General features: G+C 55.1%; 1 protein-coding gene across 1 annotated transcript; it reads right to left on the bottom strand.

Annotated features, from left to right (window-relative positions):
- Nucleotides 1–1,878: 1,878 nt before the first annotated feature.
- On the bottom strand, nt 1,879–15,348 carry ABCB9 (ATP binding cassette subfamily B member 9). Its single transcript, XM_053994088.1, has 12 exons — nt 15,268–15,348; nt 13,086–13,777; nt 12,628–12,742; nt 12,045–12,175; nt 10,813–11,018; nt 10,233–10,430; nt 8,531–8,659; nt 7,205–7,393; nt 6,489–6,662; nt 4,927–5,086; nt 4,700–4,836; nt 1,879–3,661 (listed from the first exon to the last, which is right to left on the bottom strand). The coding sequence occupies exons 2-12, from the start codon at nt 13,696–13,698 to the stop codon at nt 3,323–3,325; spliced, it is 2,391 nt and encodes a 796-aa protein (XP_053850063.1). The 5' UTR covers nt 13,699–13,777; nt 15,268–15,348; the 3' UTR covers nt 1,879–3,322.
- Nucleotides 15,349–22,537: the final 7,189 nt, after the last annotated feature.

Genomic DNA, 22,537 nt, shown 5'->3' with positions numbered 1-22,537 from the left:
AAAGGTACAGGGTAAATCCCTGTCCCTGGGGAAGCACTGGGGACTGTAGGATCCACTCTTCTCAAATTTCACCTTGGATGGGGTTCACTGTTGTTTAAATCAAATAAAGCTGTGGTTATACCTATTACAGGGAATGCTTAGAGCTTATTAATAGTGAGGCAAAGAACCTGCCATGGGATATATACAGTCAACTTTGCAATCAGTTGTGCTTTCAAATGCTTAATTGCTTACAGTTCTGCCAGGACAGTCTTCAGTGCCCCCAGGTTAAGGTTTCAGATGAACCCCTCTGAGTTCCCTGTGAGGACTTTTCCCTTTGAAGAAAAGGAACTTTTTATCTCCATCACTCTGAGAAGCTCTCAAACTGATTTTGTTCACGTTCCCAACTCTGGGCAAAGCCACAGCCACACAGTTCTACAGTCCAGGGTTTCAGAGGGAACAGTGGCCTTGTTTCCAGGAGAACAGCCTGAAACACAGACTGCCCACAGGCAGCCAGGCCCGAGGGATTGGGCAGCTCCAGGAAGCAGCTCGTGTTCCAGCACTGGAGCAGTTCCCACTGCTGCTCTGGGGAAGCACAGCTTTACTGCCAGGCTCAGCCTGGCTAATGGGCACGGCTGACCCTGATTTTCACTTCAAAAAGAAGCAGTAGTTGGAATGATTTAGAAAGGATTTTCTATACAGTCCCAGGCAAAAAGATCTGCATTAGATTAATTCTGCTGCATCTCTGGTGGTGTGTGGAGCTCCCACCCATCTTCCAGGGCATAAGAAAACCCTCACAGCTTTAGCACACAAGCAGTGCCACTTGTCACATGCCAACAGCAGAATAAAAGGGCCTGTTCAAGCCACAAGATGAGAGGCTCAGGGGAAAAGTAGCCTTGAGTTATCTGGATGCAGAAGAGAGAATTCAGCACCTGTGGCAATGAACAAAGTCAGGCCCTGTTATCAGCTGGGACTGGTGCCACCAGCAGAGACAATCTGCTGTTTCCAGTGTGCCATTTCACTTGAAGCTGTTTGGACCTAACCTGGGAATACAATGCTGGGATTATCATCACAGCAGCCTTGGGAAACAGGGTTCCCTTCCTGAAATTCAGTGTAGTTTTTGCAATAAAATGAATCTAATTGCATCCTCCAGTTCCCTTTTTGCAGCCATGCCTGGGAGGGACACAGAGGACATAATCAAATTCTCTTTCCTGGCATCTCATGTACTAATGATCACTGTCCTACCCGTACTTTGCAGGCTGAGTTGGCTTTCCTAGTTCCCAGGCAGCCCAATTTTTTTGGCTGGGTTTTCCCCCAGTTTTTTAATTAAGCAGAAATCAATTCCACTTCTATGAACTGGTGGCCACATTCTGCTCCCAGATACTGATAAAAATGCAGAATGAATCACTTGCCTGTCAGCACTGGGTGGAACCCCCAACCTCCTCATACCCACAATGCAAATTTTCATCAAGCAGGAACTCCTGGCCATTTACTGAAGGGGTGATTGAGGAGCTCAGAGCGCCACACAAGATCCCTAAGTGGAGGGAGGGAAAACAAAAGGAGATTTTGTTCTTCTTCTGAGGCACAGATTGTTATCATATCACAAAAGCCAGCAGCTGAAAAGATTCCAGTCAGGAAGCACAGTGCTTTGAGAACGGGTTAGACTGCCTGTCCTTCCCTGGGAGACTGACACCCAGCGGGATCTGGGATGGAAATGAGTTATCCCGACTGCTGGGCTCACAGCCATTGTCAGATACTGAAGTGTTTTACATACCTCCTTCACTGTGGGTTCCTCTTGTCATTCCCCAGAACAAGTGCAAGAGCAGCTGCATTCAGCTGTGGTGTCAGATGAACGTTACCTTGAAAACCCAGAAAGCAAAAAAAACTCCCAACCAGAGCGGCTCGATGTTGAGTGGCAGAGGTAGTATTTTATTTTTTTTTTTGAGCATCCCTCCTCAAGGACACTAAATTTAGACTTTGTAAAACATCACTAACTGAAAACAAAACATTGCCAATAACAAAAATGCAAACCTGCTGGAAAGGAAAATGCAGCAGCATTCAAGTATCAGAAAACATGAGAGCTAAAGTGCTTGAGAGAATTTCTTAACTATGCAGAGTCTGAAGTGAGTGTTCCCCTAGAAATGCTATTTTTAAAATAGCACTTGCCTGGCTGCATAGGGTTTTTCACCAATCTATAGCAGGATAACACTACTAAGCCAGAGCCATTACTCCAAAGGGCTAGGAGCAACACATTTCTTTCTACCCCTCATACTAAAATAAATTATATTCAAAGAAACACATTATAAAGTTCAGGCAGCTGAAGCTGGACTTCAAGGAACGTGACAGAACGGATTTCCCATGCAGTGAAGTCGCTAGCATGGCCTGAAGCTGAACAAAGCTTTGGTGGGATTTATAAAGTGCTGTCTTTTAGTGTTTTTTTGCCTGTCTTTAGTAGTGTTTTTTTTTTTTTTCACACCAGCACCAGGGTTGTGAGTTAAAAAAACATTCTGAAACAACAGACCAATTTTCAGTGGATGCTGGAGCCAGACAGACATTGCACAGTGCACACAAATAACGTTAAAAAACTACAAACAAATCAAACCAAAAAAACCCCAAGCCCCAAAACCTAACCCAGTTATGGTAAAACGTTTCATCCTTAAAAACAAACACCCACCAAGCACCAAGAGCAAATCAGAAAGTAACATCTGCCTCCTGGTCCCCTGGCTTGTCCCAGCAAGGATGGATACTACGTAATACAAGCTGAGCAGCAATGGTTGAGAGCCTGAGCCTGCAGGCACTCAGTGCAAAACTCTCTCGGCATTCAGCTCCATGGGAGTGATCCAGTTTTCACCAAAGCCAAAGGGAACTCCCTACAGGCTTCAGCCAACTTTGGATTAGCCCCATAGACTGACGGAGGGAGCAGGACCTTGCTTTACAGTCACTGTTTTTCTATCCAGCCACAAAAGCCACCCCCTGGAATTCCTGGAGGGATTTTCAACCTTCCCCTCCACGCATGCATTTAACATCCATTACAGTTAGTAGCAGTTACACATGCAGATCGATGGGAGAAAAGTCCCAGTCGAGAGGAGTTACTGGTAGTAAGAAAAGAAACCCAGTAGAAAATCTGAGAATTGCTAAAGACCCAGCTCCCTCGAGTGAATCCCTGTTTTGGCAGCCGGCAGGTGTCCTGCAGGAAGCTCTATGGTGTGTGTTTGGGTGTGCAGGGTGTGTGACGTGGGGCGAGCCAGCGGCGCCGTTCTGCCACCTCCATCCCAGCTGTTCTGCCACCTCCATCCCAGCTGTTCTGCCACCTCCATCCCAGGGAGCGTCCGAGCGCCGGCCACCCTCACTTGGGAGCAGCGTTGGTGAAATCGTCCTGCGCCGCGGCTGACAGGGAATGGTCTATCCTGAACTCCTCCTCCAGCCCTCCGGGCACCTTGGCCGCATCCCCCCGGGCTGCAGGCTGGACACCGTCCATGCCACCCCCCTCCAGCCCCAGGATTTGTCTCTGCACCAGCTTGGAATAAAGGCCTCCTTCTTCCATCAGCTCCTTGTGCGAGCCCTGCTGCACCACGCGGCCCTTGTCCAGCACAATGATGTTGTGTGCCCTCTCCACAGTGCTCAGCCTGTGAGCTATGACAAGCACCGTGTGGTTCTGCAAGTCGCCGTAAATCGCCTGCTGAATCTGCGGGGAGAAAAGGCGTTAGTGCCCGGGCAGCAGCTTTGTGGTCTGTGTCCAGAAACCTCTGGACAGGAGATGTGTTTTCCTCTGCTCCCTGCAGCACTACCAGCACCAGCATGTCCAGCCCAGCTCCCAGCTGCAGCTCAAAGACCATCTCAGTCCAGCCAGGTGAGCTATGAGCACAGGTCTGATCCTGCAAGCTGGGGACTTGTTACAGCCGGGCCCCAAATTTGGAGGCCACGTGGTGCTGGCAGAGACTGCAGGAAGCTGATGCCTGGTGAATGCAGCTGCTCAGAAAAGCAGGATTCTTTCCTCAGTGTATCAAGGCAAGAGAGGGTTTTTTCCCAGTCAAGAGACAATAGCACTGACGTCTAAAGGCAGGCAGGTGGCCATCAGGCACATGTCACATTGACACCCCTGGGTAGCCAAAGCCAGCCCTGGGCTGGCACCAGGTACCACACACGTAACACCCGTGAGGCAGCAAGCTGCTCCAAGGTCAGATACTTGTGCTACCCCAGCAGCATTGTCCTCTGGGATTGGAGGCACATCCTCACATCCCAACCTTGAACAGGCTTTCCCTTGAGTCATTGCATCAAGAAGGCCAAACTTCCAGACAGATAAACCAGTTTACAGGATGCTCAAGGCTTTTCCTGCAAGTGTGGATTCTTTGGTGCCTCGGCTAGGATTTGAGCTCAGGCACTCCTACTCTCCTTGCTGCAGCACCATTTTATAGGGTCTTCCTCTGTATCCTGTCCTAAAAGGCTGCACAGAGTCTCTGTATGCCAATTAACACCTTCCACATTGAAAAAAATCAGCAAAGATCCCTACCTCATCATGTTTGTCAGGCACTGGCTGCTGTGAGCATGGAATTATTCCTTTCCCGGTGGCTCCAAGAGCATTGGAAGCAAATTTGGAATTCGTGCTTTACTCAACCCTCTGATTGCACTGTATCAAGAGTAAGTTTGTCCACTGGCTGGAAACTGAGGCTACAGTCTGTCCTCCAAACCCTCTCTGGCCCAAACAGCCAGGTCACCCACTCACCGCGTGCTCGCTCTCTGCATCCAGCGCGCTCGTGGCTTCGTCCAGGATGAGGATGGGAGGTGCTCGGATCAAGGCCCTGGCGATCGCCACTCTCTGCTTCTGCCCACCTGACAGCTGAGCTCCTTTTTCCCCTGCCTCTGTTGGGTCAAGGGAGAGAGGAAGGGGTCAAAATGAAAATCAAGAGCTGCCAGGACGCGCAGCTGCCAGGCCCAGCAGCGGGTGGGTACCTGTGTGGTAGCCGTCCTGCAGCTCGGTGATGAAGTTGTGGGCGTTGGCTTTCTGGGCAGCCTGAACCACGGACTCGAAGGAGGCCGAAGTTAAGCCATAGGAAATATTGTCTGCAATAGAGCGGGCAAACAGCACGGGCTCCTGGCTCACCAGGGAGATCTGCAGGAAAGCAAAGGGAGAGCAGGGGTCAGGAGCAGAAAATGCACTGCACGATATCTCTGACCATTGATATTTGTTCCTGCTGAGTAAGGACTGAGATCAAGATATAGAAATGTCATTAAGCAAGACAGAGAAGTGCTCAAGGTGAGCTTCCAGTGAGGATGCCAACGTCAGGGTGCTCAGTTTGCATCTTCTGCTGGAAAGCCATTTTGCAGGAAAGAAACCTGATGCAATGCTGGCACGTTGGCATCTGGGATGGGCTTCCCCCTCCTAAAGCCTGCTGTGGTTTTGCTCCAGATATGTTATTCCCATCACTGTTTGCTTTTCCCAGAATGGAAAACCGGTTCCTGGGATAAGTCAAGCCGGAGAGACCCTCTCCCAGGCCCTTGCTGATTTTCCTTTCAAGGCCAGTAGGCACACTTGGGCCATGTGAATGAGCCCTCTTGCATCTTTTAGTCCCAAATGAGCAAGTTAGGGAGGTAACTGCTGCAATTTCTTAATTACTTAGCAACAGTCTCCCTGTCCTGCCTTACAGCCATGGCTGTTCACTGTCACATTCAGCTACTTTATCAAACCCTTGATATTGGAATGAATCAAATCTTTCAAACTCAGAATTGTGCATGAGAGAGCCAGGGAGACACGGTCATATTTTAATTGACTTCTCTCCATGCCCCTAACACCACACCAGGCTTTCTAAACTGAAAGATTTCCTTGGCCTTTGATTTTTCCTCTGTACAGGCAGGGAATGTAAATTAGTCACAGTGACTTTGGCTTTCCAGCCCCGTCTCTGATCAATTGTTTTCAGGTTTTCCTGCTGACTGCTGAGGCCATTTGCTCTGGGGGCAAACAAAGGAGGCAGTTACTTGCAGAGATGAAGGCTGATCTGTGCTGACACACAGATGAGAGCTGAGGGGCCCAGACCCCTCTCCTAGGCAAAGCACCAGCCCTTCTGGTGCTCCAGCTGCTGCCAGGATCCTGAGAGGTTTAACTCCCCATTAGCTGAGAATTACTGTAAGATCTTAAGGCAGAAATTGCTGGAGGAATACAAACTCTTTTTCCAAACCCAATTTAGATGGTAATTAATCCAACAGCTAAAAACATAATTCTACTGTGTTGGCCAAAAAATACCAAACAAAAGATGTTTTTTGTTCTGTTTTTGGAAGGCTTCCCTTTCCCCTTGAAACCACCCTCCATCCCCTTCCCTTCCACCCCCACAAATTATCCAAATTCATTTCTTGGACCACTTCCAGCCTCCAGCTTTCTGGACATTTCTGGAGCTGCCAGATCAAATCCAAAGCAACGTGCAGCAGTGCCATGCATCCCCTCAGAGCCCTGCAGGTGGCAAGTGGGCTAAGCAGAACACAGGTATCACAACCAGAATACAGGTATCAGTCGCTCGTACCACGGAGTGCAGGTACTTGTGATCGTACATGTTAATGGGACGCCCATCCAGCAGCACCTGCCCGTCCTGCAGAGGGTAGAAGTTCTCCAGGATGTTGACACAGGAGCTCTTCCCACTCCCCGAGGGACCCACCAGCGCTGTCACTTTGCCGGGGTGCAGGGTGAAGGACACGTTCTGCAACATGGATGGGAGAGCATGCTCAGGTCCCGGCTCTTCTCAACATCCTGGGGCACTACGCAAGAGAAGGAGCCAGGATCTGGCCAGAGTGCCCCTCTGCCTTGGTGATGTGCCACATCAGCCATTTCTCCTGGCTCTGAGGAAGCAAAAAGCCTCCAAATTGCTTCAGATTTGCCTGCTGATGTAGCAGGTCCTCTAAAAAGCAAACCGACATCTTTGCTGCTTCCCCCTGCCTCATGATCCCAGCCCCTCTCCCAGGGAAACAGTCTGAGGCAGCTTGGCACAAAGCCCCGTACCACGCTGACATGTTTAATGCCTGAGCGGGGAACAAAGGTTTTATTAATAAATCTCATTCCTTGTAAGGAAGGCTGGCCCTAAACACCCGCTGCTCCTTTTAATCTGTTTTCCAGCAAGCACTGAGCCTGCCTTTACACATCTCTGACAGGCAGCTGACACTCCCCATGGGCTGGGGTTTGCTCCTGGCCAGGATGGAGCAGCAGCACGTGGTGCTGGGAGTGCGCAGTGCCCACGGGGCTCACCTGGAGGACCTGGGTTGCGGAGCGAGTGCGGTAGGAAAAGGTGACATTCCTGAACTCCACCTTCCCATCCACGTGATCCGGGGCCAGGGAGCCGTCATGCACCATCGTGGGCTTGCGGTCGATGAACTCGAAGACCTTCTCAGCAGCTCCCACTCCCTGCATGAGGCCGCTGTACACGGAGCCGATGGACTGCAAGGGAAGAGGCAGCGGTGGGAGCCTCCCAAGTGATGGGGAAATCAGCCAGTGCCACTCAAAAGGGGAATGGCTGAAGCATTCCTGAGTCTCCCATCGCCCGATGTTGACTGCAGGCATCAGACACAGGGAAAGAAAACTCTCCCTCCTCTGCTGGGTATGGAAGGGATATATGGACAACCCAGGGAAAGAGTGTTTTTCAATATTATACACAGAGCTCCAGAACAGTTTGTACTGTAACTGCCCCTCCCACCAGGAGGGGGAAAACCACCCCAAACCAAACTAAATCTACACCAAAACCACAGCCTGGAAACCCCACCAGAGGCTGCAGTCATCTGAACAGATGGTGAGAGCTGGGCGAGCTGCCTCTAGCTCTGCTCTGCCCCTGCACAGAGGCTGAAGCACCACCAAAACCACACTTGGCTGTGAGGAAACCTCAACTGGATCATTCCTGCCTGGATTAGCCAAGTTTATGCCTCTGCAAGGGGAAGGCAGCCCTGGGTGGGCTCTACCATCCCACCCACAATCCCATCTTGCTAATGTGCTGCCATCACAACAGCTTGCAGCCTATTCCAGGGAAAGAAAAAAAAAAAAAAAAGTAATATAATTAAGTTCTTAATGAAGCCTGAAATTTAACAGGCAGCTTTGTAATCTCTTCACGCCAGGAAATGTGCTTGGCAGGCAGCCAGGGCTCTGCCCTTCAGTGGGGCCAGCCTGACCCCTCTGGTCCCAGCTGCCTTTTTGGGGGGACAAGCTGCTTCAGGAACATGAAGGTTGTGAGACCACAGCAAGGGGGGAATGGGCAGCAGAGGGGAGAATCCTCCCTCTGGCAGCACCACAGCACCAAAGGCGTGTCATGGGAAAGTCAGCACTGGATCTATCCCTGCAACTGCCCTGGGACCTTCTGGGAGATAGAAGGGGTAGCCCAGAGTGTGGGGCGGCCTTGGCACAGGTTGCCCAGAGAAGCTGTGGCTGCTCCATCTGTGGAAGTGTCCAAGGCCAGGTTGGATGAGGCTTGGAGCAACCTGGGAAGGTGGCAGGGAGCCATTCCATGGCAGGGAGCTGGAATGAGATGGTCTTTAAGGTCCCTTCCAACCCAACCTGTTCTGGGATTCCCTGCTAAAACTGACTCACCTCCATGCAGTCCCCCAGGACAAACTCATAAATGATGAAGGATATCAGGTTTCCACTCGTCATTTGCCCAGAGATCACGAGGTGCCCACCATAGTAAAGGATGCTGACCTGGACCACCAGCAGGGTCAGCTGAAAGCAAGAAAACACCCCGGAATCAGCAAGGACAAATGGGTATTTTGGTGCATTTGGCATTACTCCCACAACAGCCCAAACTTCCATGTGCTGACATTTATTCTTTGAGCCCTGAGCTGAGGATCCCTGACAGTGCAGCTGACAGCCCTAGGAGCGAGCATGGAAATGAGAAAAACAACTCAAGTACATGGGCTGATTTAAGGAGCTGGGCAGATATCTTTCAACAAAACAAGTCCCGAGGGACAACTGCCAAGGAGGCAGAATTTATCTGAAATAACAGAGCATCTCATGAACTTCTCTCTTGGACTAAGGTCCTCAAGCATAATAATCTATGTTCAAATTATCCAAGGCATGTAGTCACCTTACCACTAAAATAAACTTTCTGTTATATGAGTGTGACACATTTTAATTTAGAACACAAAATCAAGCCAGGAATTAATGCAGAATATCCTCCTTGCCTGTACAAGTCCCTGAAGCATAACCTCAGCTGTCACCTGAAGACAGTCTGGGGGGTACCACCTGCTCTAGAAAGGAGACAGATCAGCTCTGATGTGACAAATACCAGCCCCTTTTATTCAGCTGGTTTTGTTCCATGCTGCCCAGGTGCTCCAAAAAAGCAGCGTTGTCCTGGTGCCCTGTGGGACCAGAAGAGGCTGTAAATTCACACAGACAAAAATACAGGGGGAAAAAATGCCTCCTCTATAGCTCTGCCATGACCTGACCTTAAGCTCCAGCGGTCCCTCCAAGAAAGACCCTACCAGGGCTGAGCTATATCCATTGTCTTCTTTCTACGTGAGCCCTGCAGGAGCGGTTTTTGAGAGCTTTTGCCTTCTTAGATTTGTCAGGATCAGTGTCAACCCAGTTCATGCTCCAGCTTCACCTGGGAGCCCAGAAACAATGCTAATAATGCTCGATTTTGTTTCCAGACTTGGGAAGCCATAAAGTCTCTCACAGCTGCGTGAAGGCACCATAACTCACAGACCCTTCACCAGCGACTGCCTCGATCCCCGAACGTGCAGAGACAAGGGCAGCCTCACGTGAGGCTTTTGCCCTGGAGAAATCCCAAACCATCTGGTGTTAAACGATGAAAAAGCATTTTGCAGGGTGGGGGGGGGGGGAAAGAAAAAAAGCCCAAAGCCCAGCAGCCTCCCCTGCCACCACCCACACGCAGAAGATCTCCGTTCCCGAGCAGAAGCTCAACCAACGCCGCGGCTGTTCCCAGCCGGAGCCCCGGAGCGGAGCTGGCACAGGCACGCACTGCAGCACCACGCAGCCATGGGCCGCTCCACGACCTTGAGCTCTTATCAATTACTGCCCCATTTGCAGGGGAAAACAGGCAGCTCCATGGGACGACACATCGCTGCCTCAGGGTGGAACGGGATGTGTTTTTTGACGGATAAAAATAACAAATGATCAAGAGCCCGGGGATCTCTGGCAGCAGACAGCAGGGCTGGGCTCACCCCACAGAGCTCCCTGGGAGCAGAGGAGAACCACGTGTGCTTTGGGATCTGGAGAGACTCCCCTGCCCATCCCAGCCCCACAGAGGGAAGCCCCAGGGCCATCCACCTACCCCACTGGACCAGACATAGTAGGTGTAAGCCATGGCCTCCCGCTTGTTGAGCTTGTACACCTGCTGCAGCTTCTGCCAGTACACGTTGGCCTCTGTCTCCTCGTTGGCAAAGCTGCGGACGGTCTTCATGGCCGAGATGGTCTCCTCGGCCGTGTTGTTGGCCTTGGCCAGAGCGCTCTGCACGTCCTTGGAGAGCTTCTGCAGGGAGCAGGGGGAGGCAGAGGGAGCTCAGCGGGCGGCAGGTTGCCCGTGGCACATGTCCCTGCTCGCCCTGGGCTCTGGGACCCCACCAAGCGACTCCAAAGTGGGAGGAGAGATGGCATGAGGACAGGCAGATGCATACAGGACATTCCACAGCCCAGCCACCTCTTCTATCAGAGATGCTTCCACTCCTGAGCATGAAGCAAGGTAAGAGCCCAAGCTACACCTGTCTGCCCACACAGGTTTAATGTCACCCCACTGCTGGCAGCAAAACACTCCAGCATCACTCCCACCAGATCCAAGGCCACCCTCAAGCTCCTTGATGGCTTCACAGGGAGACCAGCCCAGCCTTGTGGCAATGCCAGCTGCTCCTGCCTACCTGGTAGTACTTCCCATAGACATCAGACACCAGCATGATGATGGGGAAGCCCATGAAGGTGACCAGGGAGAGCTTCCAGGAGAGGCTGAACATGAAGAAGATCACACCCGTGGCCTTCACCACGTTGCGCAGGAAGATGTTGATGTTCTGGGAGACCAGGTCGCTCACGATGGTCGTGTCCGACGTCAGGCGGGAGATGACGTCCCCTGCAGCAACGAGGGGTCGGGGAAGGGGAGAGCAGGGACGTGGTCACCACGGCAGGTCACTGCCTAACCGTGTCCCACATCCCATGCCAGGGGCCAGATGGAGCTCCCCATCCAACCGGCTGGGGGTCTGAAGGGTGGCATGGAAGGGGGGCAGCTCTCCACCGCTGTGGATGCGGAGCAAAACAGAGGAGCTTGGATTGCTGCATGCAAGAGGAGCAGGAGGTGGCATCTGAAGGCACAAGCTACATCCCTGAGTCACCATGGGTGGCTGTAGGACAGCAAAGGGGACTGTGGCAGCATCCTGTGCTGGAGGGCAGCCCACAGCCTGAGCTGGCCCAAGGGACCTGAGGACATGGCTCAGCTACTAAGGGATGAAGCTCTGGCGGTGCCTTTTGGTGGAGCTGAGTGTTACAGCCAGCAAACATCACACTGAACTCCTGAATCCTTGGCCTGTGTTTGAGTCCAGCTGAATTCCCATGCTTTTGTGCAAGTCCAGGGTTATCTGTATCCCACTTCCAGTAACATCTGTGCTTGCCCTCAGCTACCAAGGCACTGTGCAGTGACTGCTAAATACAGCAACAGCCTCAAAACTAAAAATACCACTGAGACAAAATTAAATGTGTGCAAGTTACACCAGAGTGGCACACACAGCCTGGGACTGGGACAGGACTGAACTGGAAGCGGGGAAGGCAACAAGCACATCCAGCAAGCCTCACACATCCGAGGGTTCAGGGACAGGAGCAGAGCTGGAGAGCGGCCCACCAACAGGCACAGATAGGAGGAAGGAAATGGGAGATTTAGGGGTGGGACTTCTGGATGCCAGGCTGATAGATGGCAATGGGACATCCCCACGGTGGGAGGCAACAGAAAGGGAAGAGCTTTCTGCCTCTATTCCTAACCACGAGCACGTGGGTGCCACCTCTGGCTGCCCCCGGTCTGCTGTATGACAGTAGAGCAAGCCACGGGGAAAAAAATCTGGAATGGGATAGAGGGGTTAGAACAAATCCAGGGGAGAGAGGAACCAACCTGTGCGATTCTCATCAAAAAAACTCATCTCCTGAGACACCAGCGACCTGAAGAGGCAGTTCCGAAGGCGGATGTTCAGCCGTGCAAAGATGAGCGTAAAAACGCCGCCCCGGATACCTGCGGCAAATGAGCTAATTGCAGATAAGAAACGTTATAGAGCCATGGACACGAAACCCTCTCAGCAACACCAACACCCCCACGCCCGGCCAAGGGCCTGGGCAGTGCTGACACCGCTTATCACCAGCCCACACCTCTCCTGGGTGCCACCAGCAGAGCGGTGGCTGGTCCTAACCATGGTAGTCACAAGCTCTGGGAAGGAACGCAGCACTGCTGGAACAGCACTCCCCAGGGAACCCATTCCCTGTGTCCATTCCTGCTCCCCCTCCTACAGCAGATGGGCATGAAGGGCCACACAAAGGCCTCGTGACTACCAGCCATGGCCTCTCTGCTCAGAGAATTCACAGCACATCCCTGGGGCCTGGCAGCAAACTGGTGGAGTGGGTGCCTGTCCCCACCATCACCACGAGCTCCTGTGGGAAAACCCCAAACTCTTTGCCAGGGCCAAATCCAGCCCCTGCATTACCTTCCTATGGCGAGCAGCGACATGACCAGCACTGCCGTGGAGAAGCGATCCATGCTCTTCTGCACCACGATGCCGTCGATGGCCAGCCCCGTGTAGTAGGGCAGGAAGGTCTCTCCTGCAGGACAAGCACAGGACACAGAGGTTCAGCCCCACTGCATGGGACTGGCACAGGACCTGTATTCCCAGCTGTGACAGCCTGTGGACAACCCCATCCCCACCACAGCGATACTCAATACACAATCACACAATACACCCTGAGAATGTGGCACACGGGGATTCTATCCCCTATCGCATTTGATTTTGCCAGCATTGCATTTTTCATCCACGCCATGCAGCACATGCCACCCAGCACCCAAAAAAGCAGTCCTAGGGTGCTTCCATGCCCCATCACCATGGCTCCTCCATCCCTCCTGGTGGGAATGGGAGCACACCACGGCCTGCCTGGTCCCTTCACTCACCCAGGGCAGCCACGAGAAGGAAGAATGAGGCGATGCCCAGGAAGAAGGCATCTGGCTTGGTGTAGGACAGCAGTTTATGGATGGTGGGACCTGCTGCCTCCTCCCTCTTGTCCCTCGGGGTGCCCCCATCACAGCTCTCCTCCACCTCGGCGCGGGACTCGGAGCTGGGCCCCAGCGCCTCGCGGGAGGAGGTGACACAGGCCAGCAGCTGCCACAGCCCGAAGGTGGCCGCCAGCGCCACGTAGGTCCAGGCAAAGAGCCCCCAGAACCAGGGGTCCCTGATGGTCTTCCGCACCTCCGAGTAGAGCAGCAGCTTCACCATCATGTAGATGCCCATGAGGAGGCAGACGACGGCGATGAAGGTCCGCGACGCCCTGAGGCGCCGGGGGCCGTAGGCCGTGTTGGTGGCCACGCCGATGGCAGCCCCCAGCAGCACGCAGCTGCGGTACAGGCAGCCCCCCCAGATGTCCAGCAGCGAGTTGAAGATGTTGAAGTGCCGCAGGTCCTGCAGGACATTCCGGCCGCCCTGGCCGTGGGTGTAGAGCAGCGTGGTGACCACCACGTCGGCCCCGCTGAGCGCCAGCGTGCTGGCCACCGCCTTCCAGGCGCGCATCCTCGCCGCCGGGCTGGGGGTCACTGACGTGGTGAGGGGCAGCCCTAACACAGGAAGGACGTGCTCATGTCGGCCTCTGCTGCAGGGTGAGAAGAGAGGGACGGGGTTATTTACCCCAGGGAGGAGGCAGGGAAAGGGAAGCAGGATGGGGGGGCAACCGTGCCAGCTCCCCACCAACCCATCCTGACCCCAGACACCACTATCTGCACCTCCCTCCCCTCCCCTGCTGCACACGGTATTTCATTAAATGAGCAGCACAAAGGAAGACAAACTTCCCTCCCGGATGCCTTCACCCATGCTGAATCCCAAAGCAGAAATCTGCACATCCCGATGGGAATCTTGCTGTGGCGGCTGCTGGGTGCTGCCCTCACATCCGTGCAGCCACGTGTCCCGCACTACGGAGCCGTGTACGTGTTAAACTTGGACAGGCATGATCCCAGAGTCCCTGCCCACCTTTCCCAGGACAAAGCTGAAACCAAGCAGTCAACACCGGAGGAAAGCAGACAAGGGAGCAGCTCAGCTCTACAACGGATCCCCCTCATCAAAATAAGACTAAACCAAATGTACCGCAGCTTGCCACACCTTACTGTCCCCAGCCCTCTTGGATATCAATTCGGGGTAGCCCGCTGAGCCCGCTGTGCAGTCAGCGTGCAGTTCAATGACACAACAAAAATCCCGAGAGGAAATTGAAAAGGGATTGGAATTCCACAGCCGCGTCCCGCGGGAGGGAAGGCTCCGGGGCGGGCGGGACGCTGCCCTTGCCTTCGCCCGGGTCCGTCCGGCAGCAGCGATGGCGGGGCAGGCTCTGAACGGACACGGCAAAGGGCGGAAAGCTCGACTTGCTCTAAGCCGAGCCGCTCACCTGCTCCGGTGCCATGCCCCGAGGACTGGCAAGAGGGAGGTACCGGCTCCTGAAATTTGTGCTGGGTCAGCAGCTGGTGACGGCGCTCAGTGCGGAAGGCACCGCGCAAGGGGTGCCATGTGTCGGCCACACTCCGGCCTGTGTGACCGCAGCGCCCCAAAACCAAAGCACCGGGACGAAGGGCAGCCCTTGGCGCTGGACAAGCTGCGCCCTTGGGCCAGAGCTGCTCGGTGGTCGGGCAAGCGGGAGAAAAAAAACTAAAAAGCGGAGGAAAACACGGCAGAGGCTGCAATTTGGGGAAAGCGCGGGGGTTTACGGGGAGGGTGGGGAAGGAGGGATGGACGCAAAGCAGAGCAGCGGTGCCAGGGAGGAGCAGCACACGCTTCCCAGGGTGCTCGCTGCTGCCATCCGCTGCAAAGCTGCGCGGATCCGGCCCATGGAGGAGGAGGAGGAGTAGGAGGAGAAGGAGGAGGAGGAGTAGGAGGCAGCCACCGCAGCTCCCCGCCAGCCGCAGCAGTGTCCCCAGCCCCCGAGCTGGAGCCGCCCAAGGTCCCCACTCGCATCCCGCCGTCCCCGCGCAGGAGAATGTCCCGAGGCGGGGAGAGGGAGAGCCGGGAAGGGCCGTGCCCGCCATAGCCCGGCCGGACACCCACACACGGCTCCCCCTTCAGAGCAGCTCGGCCTCGGCCCGCCCGGACGGGTCTTACCGGCGGCGGGTCGGGGATCGGCGGGATCAGCCCGGTCCGAGCGGCGGCGGCGGCGGCGGCGCGTCCCGGGAACAAGGTCGGTGCTGGGCGTGGCCCTGCCGTGACCACGCCCCAGCCACGCCCCCTCCTGCGGCGCGCGCCCGGCCCCGCCCACGGCCGGACCGAGCAGCGGCGCCGGGGACCCCCAAATTCGGGGTTCGAGGGGGGGGTCCCCGGTCCCCCCGCTCCGCCCTGTCCCGGTAAACCCTGCCCCGACGCGGCAAAGGCAGCCCCGGAATTCTCCCCGCCTTAGAAGGTTTTTTTTATCCTCCCCAAATAGACACGTTTTTAAATTTTTAAAAATTATTTTATTGGTTCTGTGTCATTTCTGCAGTAGAGAGGGAAAATACAACATAGGAGTTGGCTCAAAAGCAATCGGGAAAAGAGCTCGAAATAATAATTTAAGTTAATCCTTAAGGAGGGGCTCGATGGGTTTAATTAACCCCTCAAGAGGGACTTGGCAAGGGTTTAATTAACCCCTAACATAAAGGAATCCACTTTCAAGAAAAACAGCTTGTGATTATTTTCCCCTTCACCTCCCACTCCAATTCTTTAGGAATGGAAGGGCTCAGGCTCTTCCCTGGACAGCACCCATGCATTCAGGTGAGCTATACAGGTGACAGAGGGGCAGTGCCATTATCCCAAAATTTCCATGTGTTTTTGGAGTGCTGGGCTTAAAAACACCCTTGTGACCCTCACTAGCACAGGCACAGATGTCAGGATTCCTGGAGTTTGCACCATTTCTGGAGAGAACAGAATAGTGACGTTACAAATTCATTTTTCTCTGCCTGGATAACCAAAACCAAAAATACCACATTCTGTTGTTGATTTTATTTCTGTTAAATAAGTGCTTAAACACAAAACATTAAAAACCAAAAAAAAACCTCTCACTTCAAGCCTTTCCCACATCCACCAGGAACACAGTCAGACCTGGAGTGACTATTCCTGGCTCAGGCTCACAGCAGGGACACTTTTAAGCTGCAGGAAACATTGTCCGTGGCTAAGCCGGGTCTGGTTTCTGCTTCTCTTCCATCTGCACCCAGATCACTCCCAGGCTTTGGTCTGCACCCAATGGGCAACTTCCAAGCCACGGTCAAGGTGGAGCTTTTTGGCAGGACCGAGTCCCTCCCTGCCAAACCTAAACGAGGACGGTGCCACCTCCCTCGGTCCGAGGGATGATCCAAGGGCAAACCCGGACCAGGAAGGGACTGAACAGACCCCCTTGTCTGAGCCTTCCCCTTCCTTTCTCCCAGGACAGAGCAGGCACGTCTGCACCCTGCACTCCCACGCAGCCGGGCCACAAACCTTGGGGACAGTCCGTGCTGTCCCTGGCGCTGCAGGACCCCCGGCACGCCCCAGGGTTAACTGGGTTTCTTCCCGCCGGCCATGCTCTGCTCAGGGGGCAGCACTGTCTCAATCTGGAACGACACAAACTGGCCCTTCTTCAGCTTCTTCAGGGAGCTGGCAGTGCTGCCCCCAAACACGTTGTCTTCCACCTTGAAGGCCAGAGAGGGCAGGCCCCGAGTTTTCCTTTTCACGCCCTTCCGCTCCCGCTTGCAGGCCGTGGTCATGTTGGAGATCACCTGTCAGGAGAACGGAGGGGCTGGGCTTCGAGGTGTCACCCAGCAATCAGCTCAGCTCTGACACAAGCTTAGGGAATCCCAGGAAGGGACCTCTGGAGATCATCCAGGCCAACCCCATGCCCAGGCAGGGTCACCTGGAGCAGGTGACACAGGAACACGTCCAGGTGTGTTTGGAACGTCTCCACAGAGGGAGGATCCACGGCCTCCCTGGGCAGTTCCAGTGCTCTGCCGCACTTAATGGAAAGAAGCTCTTCCTCTTGTTGAGGTAGAGCTTCTTGTGGTTTAGTTTATGGGCATTCCTCTTCATCCTGTCACTGGGCACCACCGAGAAGAGCCTGGCACAATCAACTGACACCCCTCAGAGATATTTCTATGGGTTGATGAGATCCCCTCTCAGTCTTCCCCCGACTGAGCAGGCCCAGCTCCCACGGTCTCTCCTCGTAAGACAGGCTGAGAGTGAGTGAGAGCTGGCAGTGTCAAAGCTGGATGCACCTCGGGCAAGGGAGGGACTCGGCAGGGACTTCCCAGCCTTGTTCTCACCACCCCAAACCAGCAGAGGACCTTGCAATGTGAAACTGCAACTCCACGGCCAGCCATACTCAGAGCTGTCAGTGCTCCATCAGTAGAGGGCAGAAGGGGATCTAGGCTGGAGTGCCACAAAGCCCAGGGAGGCTTTATCACCTCCTGTTAATTACAGCCCCAACCCCTGCCCGGATGCAGGAGAGAGCCGGTGATGCCAACAGCAGAGGCTCCCTTAGGGACAGGACAGAGCTCTCTCTGCCCCGTGCCACAATGTGCAGCTCCATGTCACAAAGGGGGAGCTGAGCTAGCGAGCCTGAGCTGCCAAAGGGAATAGATCCTACATATCCAGCTCCCAGCCCCTCCTCCCTCCTGTCCCATATTCCTCCTGTCGTTCCCTGGCAAGAACAGCCACAGTCCAGGTGAGATCAGAGAGAACCACACAACCCTGACTGAGTGTGAGAAATGGCTGAGCAAACAAAGCACTTGAGTCTTGTCTGTGATTTTTTGGCACGCAGCTCACCAACCACTTCACAGGGGACACTGAGGTCATTTTTCAAGTGAGGGAACCAAGGACTAGAAAGACAAAATGAGCTGCTCAAGGTCACCCAGCATGTCAGGGACAGTCAGGAGCTGCATGCTGACTTTGCTCCTGAAGCCCATCTCCTGGCTCACTGGGCCACTACTCCTCATGGTAGCCCAAACATCCTCACATTTAGGAGCAGGGCTACTTTAAACCCTTGTAGTTACACAGCATCTCCCTGAAGGCTTCTTGCCCCTGCCTAAGGAGGGACTCCCTTGGCTGATTTGGGATGCAGATTACAAGGCAGGGAGCTGGGCAGGCTGGGACACAGCTCTCATTAGCCTGATGGGGCAAGTCAGTCCCTTGTATTTCATCACCCACCTCTGAGCAGCACCACCAGCAGCTCCTCTGTGGTGCTGGCCCAGAGGGTCCAGCTCTGCTCCTGCTGCCTTGGCACACACTGAGGTGCCAGCTCTCCTCTCAGGCCAGGCTTGGACTTAGCTGCAAAACGATTTCAAGGCACCACAAGACTTACAATCTCCTTCACCACGTTCTGCTGCTCCTGCACCGTGGCTGTGAACGGCGGGAGGCTGTCGGCCTTACCGGAGCCAGGCCCCTGCTCTTTAGAGTCTTTGACAAAATCCACCTGCAAGGCACAGATTCGGGTGTTACTCTGCAACTATGGCAGCGACAAAGCTCCTGCAAGGCTCCCCTGGGCCGGGCAGTTACCTCTGAGGACAGGCACACGTATCTGTTGAACATGAGGAAGAAGGGGCTGTACTTGGTGGCGGAGTTGACCGAGGTGCGGAACTCGAAGAGGACGGGGTCCAGGTGTGCGTCCCACTCGCTGGGCTTCTCGTTCACCACGCTGCAGATGGAGGCCCTGAGCACCTCAGCACTGCGGTCACCAGGGCTGGGAGGGTCTGTGGGGTCTGTGGGCGTGAGGAGCTGCGAGATGTTCCAGCGCTCGCACAGGTGCCGGCTGACCTGGGACGACACGGAGATCACGGCGTGTCAGCCCCACAGCAGCTTCCAAGGCACTGTCCCCCCCTGTGCCAGGACAGGCACTGTCCCCCCCTGTGCCAGCAGAGGTGCAGCAGAAAACGCTCCCCAGAAAAATCAGAGCCAGGGAAAATGTTTTGCAATGACAGCTCCCGTGCTTGAAGCTCTCCACAGCACTGGGAAGCTGGGTTAATCCCAGGGTAGGGCTGGAATTTCGTGCACAATGTCTCTCCTTCTGAGCAGAGAGGACTTGCACCACTGATCCACAACCTTAAATTGCTGCCAAGGTGAAAGCAGTGGCAAATCAGCTCCCACTCCCAACAGGGGCAGGGATATGGCAGCATCAGCACCTCACCCCACCACACAGCACATCACAACTCTGCCTTCAGGACCTGCTGCCTGCTGAAGGTCACACTGTCCAAAAACCCTGCTGAAGGTCACGTTGCTTCCCCCTGAACCACTCCACACCAGACCTACCTCCTCGCAGAAGTCCCAGCTCTGACTGGTGTAAATGTTCTTGGAGGCACCAAACCTGGGCAAGAAGAGGACATACAACTGGATTTACTCCATCAGCTGAGGCAGAGCCCAAGGAATTCCATCTTTATGGGTGCAAATGGGATAGGAAGGGGACAGGACTCTCCAGTGGAGCTGGTGCTAATGAGGCTGCTGTGGCCTCCCCAAAAGCAGAGAGAGGTCTGCTGGTCCCTCTGCTCCAAACCAGCCACACCTGTTTGCTTTTGAATGATGAGGCAGCAGGAGAAATGAGAGCAGCTTCTTGCTCTGAATTCAAATCTCCACTGGCCCCACACTGTTTTCCACAAGGACAATGTCACATGGTGGCACAAACACTTTCTAGGAGAAATCTGGGAATGGCTTTAAAGCTTCTGCAGAGAACTGGGACACAGCTCCCCTGGCCTCGGGCTACTCAGAGAAACATTTCTGCCTCTTTCTTCTCAGCCCGTAACAGGAGGATAACAAGCTCTTCCCAAAGAGTTTGTAAAGAGCAACTGAGAGCCACTGCATGGTCTCTCCTGTAGGAGGGAGAGTTCCTGCTCTCATAGGAAAACATCCTGAGGACACCAGGTGTTTTTGCAACACACCCCAGCGCTCCCCATCGCACTGCAGGGGTGCAATATAACCAACAGCAGAGGAGCCCACCTGTAAAAAACAGCAGCCAGGGCTTTAGCCACGGAGAAGGGATCTTTCTTCTGCAGAGGAGCAGCCTCCACCCACTTGGTGAAGTAGTCAGTCACAAGCAGGACGTGTGTGTTGCTCTGGCTTGTCTCGGGAAAAGGCCCTGCATAAACAGACACAAAAAAAAAAAAAAAAAAATCGACGTGACTGATGGGCAAAGTGAGAAACCCAGCCGCTGCAGAAGTGACCACGACTCTCTTCTGCAATGTCATTCGGCCAGAACATTTTCGGTGACCTTGGTCAGCAAAAATACACCCGTGGGAGCTTCAGTTCTGGGGAAGAAGGCCCGCCCACAGCTCTCACTGTGTGTGCAGAGGGAGCCGAGCCAAGCCCAGGGATCAGGTTGCAGCCTGGGCGGCTGCTGTGGCCTCCTTGGCACCTCCTGGGAAGCAGCGGCAGCTTTCCCTCGGTGCGTGTGGCAGCGGGTCTGCCACGCTCCCGGCTGGAGGGAGGAGCCCCAAGAGCCACTTGAGACACTCACTCACCGTGGATGTCTAATCCCAGCACTTCCCAGGGGGATTCCACCCTGACGGGCCTGGCTTTCCGCGTCACGCTCTTGTTGTGCTCCGCGTTCTGGCACGTTTCACACATCTTGATCTGGAGAGAAAAAGGAGGGATCAAAGGACTTGGGAACGTGCTGACGGATCCTGTCAGACTCACACTGCACAGTGAGACACACGGCAGGGCTGAGCACTTTCCTTTCTCCCACTAAAACAAGGAGGCACAGGGAAAAAAGAGGGCAAAACACAACAGGCTGACGCATCTCACCTTTCACAAGGCTCACCTGACAGCCTTCTCTGACACAATAACCAAATTTCTCAACGTGGCCTACAGCTAAGCTATTTCTCACCCTGTTTCCAGGCAAATTTTTGTTGTATTTTGACCTCCTACTGCTGGTTAGAGAAATCCTCAGCCCTAGGACGCTGGAGGAGCTCAGACCACGCAATGCAAGCACACTCCTTAAACCACAGTGCTGCAGAGTCCTGCTGCAGGGAACTGCCAGCAATGAAACAGGCGAGGCAAAGCAGCTGAGCAGACACCAAGATCCTCCTCTTGCCATAGTTTAGGGAACTGGGCAGCTCTGGAAAGAATCCAAACTGCCCAAAGCCAGACTCAACAACTTGTCTGAAACAATCCCACATTGCCACGCTGACCAAAACTGCCCCGCACAAGGAGGCTGAGGAGGCTCAGGGGAAGACATCCAGCTGCCTCGGGACGTTCCAAGATTCACCTGCAGAACAACTCAAGTTTGTGGTTTCTCAGCACATGCACAGGGAATGACATCATCCCTGCACCAGCGTTCCTGTGGCTGCTGCCTGGGGACTGCTGCCAGCACCGGTGTCACGGACACGGTCACTGCTCTCCACTTACCCAGTCCACAACATCCTTCACGATGCCCAGCCAGTAGTAGCGGCTCTGGATGCGGTGCACGGTCTTCTTCTGGCCCAGGTGGTTCCCGATTTCGGTGAAATGGCTTTCCAGGAAGACCTGACGCCTCCGCTCGGGATCCACGATCACCTCGCGCTTCTCCTCCTTCTTGGGTCCCACGTAGTAGAGGCAGCCGCCTGCGGATGCCAGAGGTTTGTCTGCAACAACGCCCTCTCACAGCTGCTCGCCTCCAGAAAACGGGTCCTTTTCCACACCGGGAAACCCAGCTGAGACACAGCCCCGGGGGCCGCGCTGCCTTGGGAGCTCCTGCTGCCCCTGCAGAAGCTGCTAAACTGGAATCACCCCTACGCACGCCCACGGAGCTTTTCTGCAGCCGGGACTGTGTGAAATCCTCCGCCACAACAAAGCCGCCGTGGTCGCCACGGGGCAGCCGCGGAGCAGCGGGGTGCCACGACCCGCCGAAGCGGTGCCGGGGCACGGGGCCGGCCGGGGAGCGGCGGCGATGCCGCTGCCCAGGAGCCGCATCCCCTCCCCGCGCCGAGGCTCCGCCACATCCCCCCCCGTGTCTGCGGGACCGGCACCCGCCGCCTTCCCCCCACAGGCTGCCCCCGGGGCGGGCCGCGGCCCAGGGCAGCCCGGCACCGCCGCGCCGCCCCCCGGTCCCCACCGTCCACGACGAACTTCTGGGCGTAGCGCTTGAGGTTCTTCCTCTTGATGGAGCAGAAGCTGGGCGGGAAGCAGCCCTCGGCCAGCAGCCGGTAGATGTCCTCGAACTTGCTGCCGTGGCCGCAGGGCTCGGCCGCCACCACCACCTCCCGCTCGGCCTCCGGCAGCGCCGCGTCCATGGCCGGGCCGGGGCCGCGCTGACCCCGCCGCCCGTGCGCGTCCCCGCCGCCCGTGCGCGCCCCCGCCGCCCGTGCGCGCCCCCGCCAGGGGCGCTCAGGGACCGTCTGCAAAGAACCTTCGGCGGCCGCTGCCGCTGCGGGCGGACCGGCCCGGCCGTGAGGGCTGCGGGGCAGCG

Source organism: Vidua macroura, chromosome 18 (genome assembly GCF_024509145.1).
Source record: "Vidua macroura isolate BioBank_ID:100142 chromosome 18, ASM2450914v1, whole genome shotgun sequence".
Lineage (NCBI taxonomy): Eukaryota > Metazoa > Chordata > Aves > Passeriformes > Viduidae > Vidua > Vidua macroura.
This window is presented reverse-complemented; position numbering and strand designations above follow the sequence as displayed.

Excerpts from the sequence above, each read along its gene's own strand:
- ABCB9 (XM_053994088.1), bottom strand. The coding sequence starts at position 13,698 with ATGCGCGCCTGGAAGGCGGTGGCCAGCACGCTGGCGCTCAGCGGGGCC. Across the intron at positions 12,743-13,085 it reads CCTTCTCGTGGCTGCCCTGG|GAGAGACCTTCCTGCCCTAC; the intron begins GTGAGTGAAGGG and ends CTTGTCCTGCAG. Across the intron at positions 6,663-7,204 it reads CCGCAACCCAGGTCCTCCAG|AACGTGTCCTTCACCCTGCA; the intron begins GTGAGCCCCGTG and ends TCCATGTTGCAG.